Here is a 12,616-nt window from a genome sequence, read left to right as displayed (position 1 = left end):
TCCCCACTAGGCTGCCTGCGGTCCTGAGTATCTTCTATCCTGCTTTAAACCAGTAAGATCTCATCCAGGGACTTATCTAGAAGTCCTTCTGGTGGTCGCAGCCGGGGGTGGCCAAGGGAGGAAGCTGCTGTCATCATTCAGTAGGCAGACATCCAGGACACAAACACTCCATAATCCCCATGCCAGCCTCCCCTAAGAGTCTGGCCTTGGATGTCCGAGTGCCTAGGTCATGACCACATATAATCTCCCTCCTTAGATGACGCTTTCATATCCAAGGCTTGCTCGACAGACCTCCAACCTATTTTTGATCCTCACTCTGATGATCTCGCTTCCTAACTTAGGAATAAAATTAAGGAGGTCAAAGAAGCCCCAGAAACTGCACAGTGAATCCATGGCAGAGTGGTCTGCACCAAGGAACCCCGACTCAAAAGTAAGTAAATAAGTAATGATCTCCAAAATGTTCCTCAAAGGCATTCTGTCACACCTCGGCACCTCCTCAGTGCTCCGAGCTCATCAAGGTTCCTGGTTTTCTTTTCACGTTTCTTCACTCTCTAATGGCAACTTCATCTTTCCATTTACCTCAGAACCAGCCAGTGGTGTAGCCCTTCAATCTATAATGGACAGACCCGACTAGCAAATCCCTTGAATCCCCCACTTCGAGATGTATCGCCAATCCTGCCACTTCTTTCTCTCGCTTGCCTCCAGCTTGGTCAGAGGCAGCAACCTACCACAGGTCTCTGCTTCCTCTCTCCATCACCCCACCTGTTGTGGACCAGCACTCGGGAGGCAGAGGCAGGTGGATTTCTGAGTTCGAGGCCAGCCTGGTCTACAAAGTGAGTTCCAGGACAGCCAGGGCTACACAGAGAAACCCTGTCTCGAAAAACCAAAAAAAAAATAAAAAATAAAAAATAAAAAAAATTAAAAAAAAAAGCTTTTATAATTGTTGTTAATTGGTAATTAAAAATTAGTTGTGCCCAAGACAATTCTTTGGCCAGAAAAAACATTATTGTAAAGTCATTTTTCTCATCCTCCCAGCCGATCGTTAGCCCACGTGGGCCCAACTAGCTGCTGTGGAGCGGAGTCTTAAGACACACAGTTGCCCCTATTCCAGCACAAATAATCTGGTTGTGTGCTGTAGATGGTGTTTTAAAATGCTGAACAATCAAACCTTAATTTATATATTGATAGTCAATGCTATATCTCTGAGCTCATAATTACTTAAAATTGTTCGTCCCTCAGATACTATTAATTCTCAAATTTACAATTGCTTATACATATTTCTAGTTAATAAATAAATAAATTATGCACGTGTGACTCTTAATAACTTTTCAAGCTTTCTAGTTACAACCGTTCCTTAAAAAAAAAAATAATTAAAAGTGCAATTAGTCACTGCCCCTTTACAGCCAAATATTTAAAATGTTTTGTCCAAAAAGTTATTAATTCAAAAGGTTAGATATTGTAAAATTTTAAACTTTAACCTCTTAAAAGACAAAAGAGAGAAATTGTATCCCCATATATACTATTTAGTGCATTTCCATGCACACTATTTAAAACATACCTTTATTTTCAAAATTTGAGATTAAAATGTCAAATTTAATAAATGCTTTTTAGTATCTTAAAAGGGTCTACTTATTGGCTTATAAATTGATCCTAAAACAGCTACCTTATTAGGAAAGGGAAAAACAGGTTCTCTCCACAGAACTCTACAGAAGCATATTGGTAATTCGTGTGCTGAGCTGACAGGTAAGTTAACTCAGTGTCCTGATTAAAAGGACTAAAAGATTAAATTCATGTTTTAGATCCATCCTTACTTGTCATTTTTCCAGTTTAGACTAGCTTCTAGCCTTTTAACTTTATGGCAATAGTACATCAGAGACTGTATATTCAGACTTAGTAAAATTAGTCATTTAATAGAGTCATAATGATTTTTCACTCTTCTTCAGTGTGACCAGCCATTCTAACTCAATCTTAGACTGGTCTAATATTCAGTTCAATTATTAGAGATTCCTATATTCTAAATTACCTAGCAAAGTTAATTCAGAGCATTTCCCCAAAGTCACCAAAGGCTCATCTTGCCTTTACCTTATTTGTCCTAAACGTTTTGCAAACTGACATTAAAGGTCAGTATGCAGCGGAACGCCACTGGCACCCAGTTACTTCTAATTCTTATGCATTGGTAAAATGGAAGGACGCCCTGACTAATAAATGGAAGGGTCCAGATCCAGTTCTAATCTGGGGAAGAGGCTCGGTTTGTGTTTTTTCACGAGATGAAGATGAAGCACGGTGGCTACCAGAGAGATTAATTCGTCAGGTAAACACAGATTCTGTCTCTCCTCGTAAGTATCATTCTAAAGACTAAAATTCCTCTTGAGCTGGGAGTGGAAGCTCTCAAAAAACACTGTTTCCTCTGAGCCAATTCCCCTACAAGAGGCCCGAGATTAACTTTAGCTTTACAATTTGCATCTAAATAAAGTACCTTGACTTCTCCAAACAGAAAATTTACATTGCTACACTCTCATTGTTTAGAATTCTTCCTTCTCTCAAGCAGGTCGATCTACATTCTCCGGTTCTCCGCCCCGCCCCTATGAGCAAACAGGTGGTTCTGCTAATCTCCCTTCCAGGGACATCCCAGCATGTGGCTTTTCAGTCTAAGATAAGATTTAGATTTACCAGGAGAGCTAGGGAAGTAGAAATTTCATATATATTTACAAAGATTAGTTCTTATTTTGATAGATATAGGCTTAGTCCCTTAGCTGGCCTCTGGCTTTTCACCCTTGCTGTTACTGCAAGGTGTCCTTAGTTCCTCAGGCTACTGGGAATAACAGAGATGAAGAGGAAAGACTTTCAGCTCCTATTTTAACCAAAATTAATGGTGTTAATACTGACATAATTCTTGTCCAGGCCTTGCTAAATCTGAGGTTGACAAGTCTCATATAGAGACCTCGCAATAACTCAGAATTGCGCTACTGATTCATAATCATATGAATACGGTATGGGTACCGCTTGGCGCAGGAGATTACTGCGGAGGGAAGGTCCAGTTTGACCGTTTCTGAGTTCCCTGTGCGACACACCTGATTTGACGGAGGTTGGTATCCGATTCCAGCTAAAAACCAAAAATACTTAAGGCTCTGCCTCCCCTCCCCAAAAGATACCAAGAGCCACAGATGTGAGTTGTTACAATGCTCACGGGAGGAATCAGGCCAATGTCCACCCAAGTCAAGGTTAAAGGCCCACTCATCTACGGATGAGAAAATCATTTGATCACCTCTGTTAAGCATTGCCTATTTAAACTTAATTAATAGGGGGGAGAGAGATTGGAGACCTTGCTGTCGTAAGGGCAAGCCCTTCACTGCCTCCCACCCAAATAATAAAAAAGCCAATTGGCCTTGTACTAAAGAGCTGGTCTTAACCCCTTCTCCCTGTCCCCCTGCCTTTCACCCAAAATTGTGGATAATTATCAGTTCAGTGTTATTCTAAAATTGTTTAGTTAAACTCAGCCAGGGTTCCAACGCCCTACTTAAAATGTAAACAGGTAGCTACCTATTCAGCACTAATTAGCATTATAAAGTCAGAGCCTACAGCCCAGTGCTGCTATTCAGTCAGTGCTTTTAAGACAGTCTCAGCCAGATACAGTTTTTTCTTTAGCCCTAGGAACTCAGGCAGAACTATTGAACATAGATAATTTTTCTGCCACAGGCCACCCCCTTTTTTTTATTTTTGTTTTGTTATCTAATGGGGGGAAATGTGGCCTCCCTTCCCCCCAGCCTGGAACCTGCCTGCTCAAGGGTGGAGCTACCGGCTCATTCGTCCTGCCACGCCCACTGCTGGAACCTGCCCTTGCTGCCTGGAGTCACACACGTGTTCGTCCTGCTACTGGACCCTGAGTTACTTGGCGGGAAATTGGGTTCCCTCCCCCTTCCTTTATAAACTGAGTGTCTGGAATTAGTAAAATTGAGTCTTGATCAGAGTCTTGTCTTGACTCCATTGTTTCTTCCGCCCCGTCTAGATTCCTCTCTTTGCAGGGAACTGCCATTCTCAGTGAACCGTTCGTGTTGTGGACCGCGGGCGGGCTGCAACACCCACCCCCGCCTCTCCTGTCATCCTCTGCTAACAGGCAGACTGCAATGGTCCTGTCAGATACTGCAGCCCCTGGGCTGCAAACCACTGCCTGGTCTCTACCTCTCAGAGGAAATTATCTGTCTCTCCTCCAGCTCCCTACCCTAGCTGACATGGTATTGCTTCCTTGGTGCCTCTGAAGCTATTGGCCATTACGGCCTCTTTTGCTTGGAATCCCCCACACCTCACCAATATACCTACTTGACTCCCTTTGCAACTCCTTCAGCTTCTCCAGCCCTGGTTAAAATGGTAATTTCCTTCCCCAGAGCATTTCTAATCCACATAGCTACTTCAGCCTCCAACTCCTGACCATGCTACCAGTCTCATCCAGGCCGACAGTCATTCACCTTGCCCTTTCACCTCACCTCTTCCCTGAGACCTTGGTAACCACCATGTTCCAGTCATCATGTTATCTAGGTCAGGAGATAAAGAACGAAGAGAAATGACCTGTCTGAGTGGCTCTGTCATTAGCCATAGAAACGAGCTGATCCAACTGGTCTGACTTTCAGACCAGGGCTGTTCTATACTCAGATCACTGAGATGACCTTCGGTGAACGTCCCCAGCATCCTCCACTCCTAGCCATGTGTTTATGAATGAGTGTGCGTTATGAGAAAAAAAAAGGCAAGGGGGTCGAAATAAAGGGAGATAATACCTCTATGCATCAAAAATACATGTGCATATTTCGGTACATTGCTATCTGTTGCTGTTTTCAAGAACTCAGAACTGGTATCATAAACCAATTAACTAATTATCCTGGCAAGTGGCAATGACCTGACAGCTGAGGGAGCTGTTTATGCCATCCAGGGAGCATGTTTAGTGTCTCTGGAAAGTAAGTGAACTGTGAAACAATTAGTGCTATGAGAGTCTAATTTGTATTAAGGTCTCAAGTTTGAAAGAGATGTTAACTTTAATTAGTTCATTCTTCAACAATTTTTTCTCTCACTCTTTCTCTATAGATACATGTATATTATATATACATACATATACATATATGTAATGTATACTATGTATAAAATATTATACACTATTTATATACATATATATACATGTGTGTATGTATATATATCATATATATGTATGTGTGTATATATATATATATGTTTGGCTCATATTTATCACCCCTCACCTCCTACCCTAATCCCCACCATCCCCTACTTGGGCAACCATCCTGCCTTCAGGTCCTCTTGTTGTGTTTGCTTTGTGACCCACTCACAGAGGCTCAGTATGAAGCGAACCCCTTGAGCATCTGTGATTCACCAGTGGTTATGGCACTAAGACAATGATTTTGTCTCCCTAGCAGCCACCGAAGGCAAAACCTCTTGGAGAGAGAACCCCTTCCCATTTAGGAAATGTTTTGAAGAAATGAAAAAAAAAATATATATATATAAAATTAACAAAGAGAAAGAGAAAGAAAACTGGAGGAAAGAAGGGTATTATGGATGGATGAAAGCAAACAGAACCTGGGTTCCAGGGGCTGCTTTAGCTCATAGGATGCCATGCTGAGCAGGAGATAGGTCAGCCTTAAACAACAAAGAGAAAACACCTTCTTCTCCACTGCAGAGGGCCCCAAGGCCACAGGTAGGCTTTCTCAGGGCATTACAAAGACACCTCTTTCTAGAAGGCCCCTTGTTTTGGTTTCCATTTTCAGAGTTCTCTCCTAACAATAAACACACCTCTCCCTACAGTAACAGTTCTGATTGCAAAGGATTGCAGTCAAGTCAAAGGGCTTAGATTTCAAAGGAGCGAAGAAGAAGAAATGCAAAGCAAACTAACAGGTCGGCATCTTCAAAAGTGGCAGGAGGTGATGCTTTCTGCATCTCTGATGGACGGCTTACACAATGCCTGGCTCCAACCACCTCCAAGTAGCAGTTCCGTACAGAGGGCGCATTCTACTGTGGGTTCCTTCCTTGGCCACTGGTTATACTGTGTGTGTGTGTGTGTGTGTGTGTGTGTGTGTTATGCATGTGAACTTGGATGTAGGTCAAAGGTCAGATGTCTTTGCCAGTCACTCCCCAAGTCTCTCACTGAACCTGGAGCTTGTTGCCTTGGCTGGATGGCCAGAGAGCTGAGATCTGCCTGTCTCTGCCTGAATGAAGTTCATACCCATGCCTGGATACTTACATGGGCACTGGAGATCTGAACTCAGATCCTCATGCATGCAGGACAAACACTCCACCTATCTCCACCCTTTGCTGAATTGTCAGTCGGACATTTGACGTCTTGCCCTTGCTCACAGCCATGAGATTTGCTTGAGTTCCCACTTTTTAGCCTTTTTCTTTTATTTTTTATCAGAAGCTTGGGGAATGAGCAGAGACTATAGTAGCAAGAACCCTATCTTGAAAGAAATGTGGACACACATACTTAATTTTGCCATCTGCTAAATGATCATGAGACAGCCCTGACCTCTGTTCAGGAAAAAAAAAAAAAAAAAAACTCTAAAAATGTGCTATCAGGAGATATTCATTTTATACAAAGAAATAAATTTATTTAATGCCAAAATGCACTCTTGAGATATTTAAAAAAAGAAGTTTTTCGTGAGCAATTATGGCTATCTGAGGTTAAAGAAGCAAGCTTATGTGTTAATTTGGTCTACTTTACAGACCCTGGGACCCATTCACATATGAAAATCTGACTTGAAAATGATGAGTTTCAATTATCAGGAGAGTTTACTTGTTACAAGAATTCAAGCTATGCATCTTCCCCAGTAGGCTCTTGAGTTTCTTCAAGTGGGACAAAGAACAGGCTGTTCCAGGCCGTGCACTGCTCCAAAAGGGGACTGGATGCCTCTGAACTCTGACCCCAGGCCTGGAACAGCCCACCACAGTGTCAGAGATCACTGTGCTGACGTGTTAGACAGAGTCATGTGTAAACTTGTGGGAAGAAAGGCGAAAAGGAGAGTCATTTCTCAGAGGGAACGTTCCCCAGGGAAACGAAACATATTCGTGGAACTTTCCCAGCTGAAAACTGTTTCTCTGGTATCTTTGCAAAGGAAGCGTCCCTTTAAAAGCCCAGAGTTACACATATTTTCACACTCATACACAGTCATTTCCGAGACTGGATTCGTTGTTTTTCCAGTTTTTCAGTTTTCATTATATTTTACATTTATTTATTTATTTATTTATTTATTTATTTATTTATTTATTTGTGTGTGTGTGTGTGTGTGTGTGTGTGTGTGTGAGTTTTTAGAGGGCAACACAAGAGAGTTGGGTCTCTCCTTTTGCCCTGGAGACCTCAGGGACTTAATTCAGGTCAGGCTTGGTGATAGTCAGCACCATTTCCTACTGAGTCAGCATCTTGCCGGGCCCCTCCTTTATTTTCTAATGAGGTCAGACATGAATACAGAGGTGATCTGAATCATTTATACTTCAGGAGAGGAACTCAGGCCTGCAACAGGCTTGTGCTTATTACACCTAGCCACTACTTCCATAACAGCTACAGAGTAATCCATCTACTTTCCTCTCCAGCATTTTCCATTTATTGAGACTGATCCTGAGGGTCACATGGAGCTGGAAGCCACTTGGGTCAAAAGGCACCAAAACATTTAGGAATGTAGTTTGACCTGGGTGTTAAGGTTTGGCTTTTTGTGATCTACTGTAATGCTAAGTGCAGGACTCTAAGACCTGCTTGTCCCAGAGAGGAGAGAGTCCGCCAACTTATTTCTGATTGGTAAATAAAGATGGCAAGAGCCAATAGCTAAGGCAGAAGAGACATAGGTGGGGTTTAGGTTTCCTGGCCTTGGGGTCGGAAGAGGAGCAGGAGGAGAAGAAGGTATAGGAGGAGGAAGGAGAAGCTTCCTTGAGTTAGGTGAGCCATAAAAACACAGCCCTGAGGGCTGGCTGATTAGAGCAGCCCAGATGGAACACAGTAAGTAATAACTCAGGGTTATTCATAGGAAAGTAGATCCTAACAGCATAGAGGCTAGATATCTGCCCAGCTCTAGTAAATATAAAGTTATTGTAAATATAAATTATGTGTGTCTTTCATTCAGGAACTAAAGGGTCAAAGGTGAGGTAGAGACCCCAGGTGGAGATCAAAGATTTCTACAACACTTGAGCCTCAGGAGCCTGCAGGTCTATGACGTCAGGTCTATGATGTCAGCTACGAAGCACCTGGTGTCAAAGGTGAGACTGTACAGTAAGACTAAGCCGAGAATCGGTCTCCGGAACATAAACAGTGCGAAGAGAATAGAAACGGATCGGTCATTTATAGTAAGAGTCATTTATCGAGAGAAAGGCGCAGGACCTTGGGTGTGGCCCCGGGGCAGGATGGTAGATGACTCCCACACAACATGTCCCCGACCTTCTATATACTTTTCTCAAACTTCAGCTATAGGAAATGTTTTCCTGGTTTTGGTTTTCCATGTTTTCTGTAAAGAGCTGCAAAGGTTGACTTGCAGTGCTTTACAAACATCATCAGACATAGAGCATACGGCCCTAAGGTACAAGGTACAGCAAAACCTCTCAGGGTTACCGTTAGCTTTTCGACTATCCACACAGCTCTGCCCTGGCCACAGAAGAAGCCTATGTTATCATAGCATCTTTAATTTTGTTTATTTTACAATCGTCCCCATAGATACTATTCTCATGGGAAAATCAATTTTAATTTGTGAAAATATGCTGTCAAAGTTAGAAGAAAATCTGATGTTGATACTGGTGGGCGACTGTGTAAAAGTGGTGTGGTTGTGTATGTGTCTGAGGACAGCAGACTCTTGGCAGAGGACAGAGAGGAAGAGGAGGAGATGCGGATGATAGCAGCAGGCATTTGCTGACTACTTGCTTACAGTGGTCAAAATCATTCCTAGTCTTCAAACCCAGCACTGCTCACATTTCCAGCTGCCTGCACAATGCACACTATTACCAAGCACACCTGGTGAAGTGCCAGCAGCAGGTCTCAATTGTGACAAACAAAAACTTGTCAGGAGAGAGAGACTGGGTGCCCCCAAGTGCCCTACTTTTCAGGCGGTGTCTCACTGAATCTTCACACTTGTCCTAAGAACCAGATTAGTGTTGGCTTCCCCCACTTTCCAGACTCTCAGATATGGAGAGGCTCACTAAAGCCTTGAAGTTTGTAGGTGCGAAGGGATGTCCATCCCAGTATATCTGCTCAAGCAAGTGTGCATTCAGCAGTCACAGCACTGCAGGGGTATGTGAAGAGATACATGCCTTAGAGGGCTGAGAAAAATGACCTGCTCCTCAGAGAAACTCAGAGGGAGAGAAACCCGGCAGGCATCCATGATGTATAAGCAGCTATTATTTATCGTATTTACCTCACAATATTTACTATGAACAGACTCAGTGGAGCTGGGTTTGGCCGCTGGGAAAACTTACGGTCCACTGGGAGTTGTTTGTATCTCTGGCTGTCCCGCACAATGCTGCCCCCGCTGTCACTGGAGCTGCTGTTCTGGCGAGTGACATTTGCTGGAACCTTGGGCACAGAAACGGGTGCTGGTACAGAAGGTGGAAGGGGGACCGGAACGGGTGCTGGCGTTGGAGGGGGTGATGGGGCAGAAGGAGTATCCGCTGATCTCAGGCCGTATTCCGTCCTTTGTTTCTATAAAAGATAATAATTAACCTGAAATATATATGTGTGAATACATATATATGAATGAGTGTGTGGGTGCCTGCGTGTGTGTACTTAGGCTGGAAAATGAAGTACGAATTGACAGAACATCGTTCGATATTTTTTTGTAAAGTTATCTGTGCCAACCCTTAATAATGTAGGTTTGTATATACACTTTTAATCCAATATGATTTCATAGTTATTAAGACCATGTTCAAAGTCAATGTGTGAGTTTAAAGAGTGTCAAGTTCAAACCAAAAATAATCAATATCATAATGATACATACCAGGAAAGCTAGGTTTGGGCTTGAACTTACACACGACTATGGTAGGTTAGAAGCACTCTGATTATTTTTTACAGTTTAAGCAAATAATAACTTCAGTGGTGCTGAAAGTCAGTGACACTGGGTGTAGCTTGCTCTTGTTTTAAGCGTAGGCCACAGTCAGGGGTCTTTCGATCCGTTGTTTACAAGGAGGGTTGAGGAGCAATGTGTGAATCTGGAGAATAAAGGGGCTGTGCTTTTAAAATAATTAACGAGGTTTACACGGCGGTGGTTATTAACTTTTTCAAGGTACAGCCCTTTCTACCACCATATTACTCTTCATTTATTCACATGAGAAATCTTCTTTGTTAAAAACGGGAGCACATGGAGGGAGGGGGTGATTTTAAGGATAAAGGCCCAGCTCTGGCTGGGGATGCAGCTCGCTGCTAGAGCATTTGCCCAACACAGAAATGCTCTAGCCCACCCTCCTGTCCTCAGAACAGAAAAGAGGAATGGCAGTGGGAGGGGGAGGGGAAGGGAGAAGGGGAGGGGGAGGGGGAGAGGGAGGCAGAGGGAGGGGGAGAGGGAGGCAGAGGGAGGGGGAGAGGGAGGCAGAGGGAGGAGGAGGAGGAGGCAGGGGAGGGGGAGAGGGGAGGGGAAAGCAGGGGAGGCCTGTGGTCAGGGATTTACATTTTCAAAGGAAGATGTGGTAAAGTGTACAATTGAGCTATAAGGAAAACAATATTTGTGTATATTTCATATTCAATACAATAGCCAAAACTTTAAATATAGATAAAACAATGTAGCTAGCAGACAACTACATGTCAAAGACTCCAAGTTTTCCACAGGTGCATCTTTGCAGAATCAAAGATGCAAAGTTACAGGTGAAGTGACATCTAAATACTGCACTGGCACAGTTCCAGTTAGCAGGTAAGGTTAGCGGGATAAAATCCACAAGAAAGCCTTTTGGAAGTCTGGGGCTTGCAGTATTTATGTCTCACTTCTAAGGTGGCCCAAATATAAGGCAATCCTGAGTTTCAAGAGTGTCCCCCACCCCAGATTGCCACAGATATTAAAACCATCAAAACACACACCACACATGACGTTAAAACTAAATTGTCACTCAAAACAACACACCAACGACTGACCAAGGTGCCTTCCCAGGAAGACAACTTAATGCCTGTGGAAGGGACCCTTGGGCTTTGTGGCTGTTACTCAGGGTTATGACTCATCCCAGCAGATGGTGTAAAGGTGGAAGGGGGTGCTGGGAAGGTGGGAGGGGGAGGGGTACTCAAAGAGGGCTAGAGAGTGTTGCTAGATACAGAGGGGAGGGAAGCAACCAGGAGAGCATGGGGGAGGAGATGGAAGGTGGATAAGTGACTGCCACAAAGGTAAGCAGGAGATGAAGTGGTTTCTGATCCTCCCAGCATCTCCTTGGAAAGCACTGGTGTGTCATTACAAACCCACAAGATAGTTCTCTTATATTTGGGCCAATAGATATCTAAAGCAATCCAAACATAGCAAACATCACCAAAAGTTCCACTTAGCACACACCAAAGACACTTAATATATATGTTTTGTTCCCTAGACAAGCATGTCCTTTGCGCTTCACTTCGTGACGGCTTAATGAAATCGTGTCAGTGTTCCAAAAGTGCCAGAATTTCAATGATTGGTTTTTTCTTTTCCCAAAACCTATGCCAACGGAAAGTGCTACAGGCTCTGAGCCCAACAATGTGATTCATTCTGCCTGCTTCCATAAAAACAAGAACAGCTAGTGTTTTTCTATCTGTGGAATAATACAGTGAGACGCTCAGAACCTGGTGGCAGTGTCACAGGCAAGCCTGGAGCCGGGCTCACCAAGTATTCGCGTCCAGGTTCATTCAACCCCTGCTGCTGTAGAAGGCAACAGTACCATCGGACCTCACTCAAAAGTGTAGACCGAATGGAAGCTTTGAAAGCCAAGTAGAGCCATTCTCATGATCCGTGCCATAAATTATCTTTACTTGTGTACCCCCTCTCCCCTCAGTCTTCTCAGCCTGCTTCATGCCTCCAACCTCTGACAAGAGAAGGGAGAGAGGGCCAGATCCTCCAATCAGTGTGACTCATTCTGAAAGTCACTTAGTCAGGGCTGACCCTTGACCTTATGCTCTAAGTCCCTCCCCAACACCTCTGCTCCTCTCTACCTACTGCTAAGCACCTGCTCTCTGCTTTCACACTCCTGTGCTGGACTCTTCCTGTTGGAGGCACAGACCAATGACTCGCAACACACCTCAAGACCTAGAAGGCTTCCTTGAACACAGTTCACTTGGAGCCTTTTCTTCACGCCCCAAAGGAGGCCCAGGCTCCAATCTGATGAGAAATCTTGGCCCAGGGCTGTTCCCAGGAATCACCACTAAACCCCACGACCCTCACAGAGTTGCTGGGATGGACCCACGTTTATATAATGCTGTCACTTCCTGAGTCCCATCACCGTCTCTCACAAACGCCAAGCTCCTCTGTACACAAAGCATCCTGTGTCGTTCTCTGAGAGGACTCAGAATGTCTCTGCCTCTTAAGAAATGCACTTTCCTACTGACAATTAAGTTGGGTTCTTTAGGAGCCAAAACTGGGTAAAACCTCTCGAGCACCGAAGTGATGGAGAGTAACACACCTGACTGCTGCACAGTCCTGCTTCAGAG

General features: G+C 43.9%; 1 protein-coding gene across 8 annotated transcripts in view; it reads right to left on the bottom strand.

Moving 5' to 3' along the window:
• Eps8 (EGFR pathway substrate 8, signaling adaptor) overlaps positions 1-12,616 on the bottom strand; it is a 174,301-nt gene that overhangs the window by 6,627 nt on the left and 155,058 nt on the right. For all 8 annotated transcript variants that reach the window (XM_029478488.2, XM_021164455.3, XM_029478486.2 and 5 more), the window contains one exon: positions 9,445-9,667. In XM_029478488.2, the coding sequence (XP_029334348.1) occupies positions 9,445-9,667 (223 nt within the window). The remainder of the gene's footprint in view (positions 1-9,444; positions 9,668-12,616) is intronic.

This window comes from Mus caroli, unplaced genomic scaffold (assembly GCF_978045245.1).
Source record: "Mus caroli unplaced genomic scaffold, Mus_caroli_1 scaffold_7, whole genome shotgun sequence".
Lineage (NCBI taxonomy): Eukaryota > Metazoa > Chordata > Mammalia > Rodentia > Muridae > Mus > Mus caroli.
The sequence above is the reverse complement of the archived record's forward strand: the minus strand, read 5'-3'. Positions and strand labels throughout refer to the sequence as shown.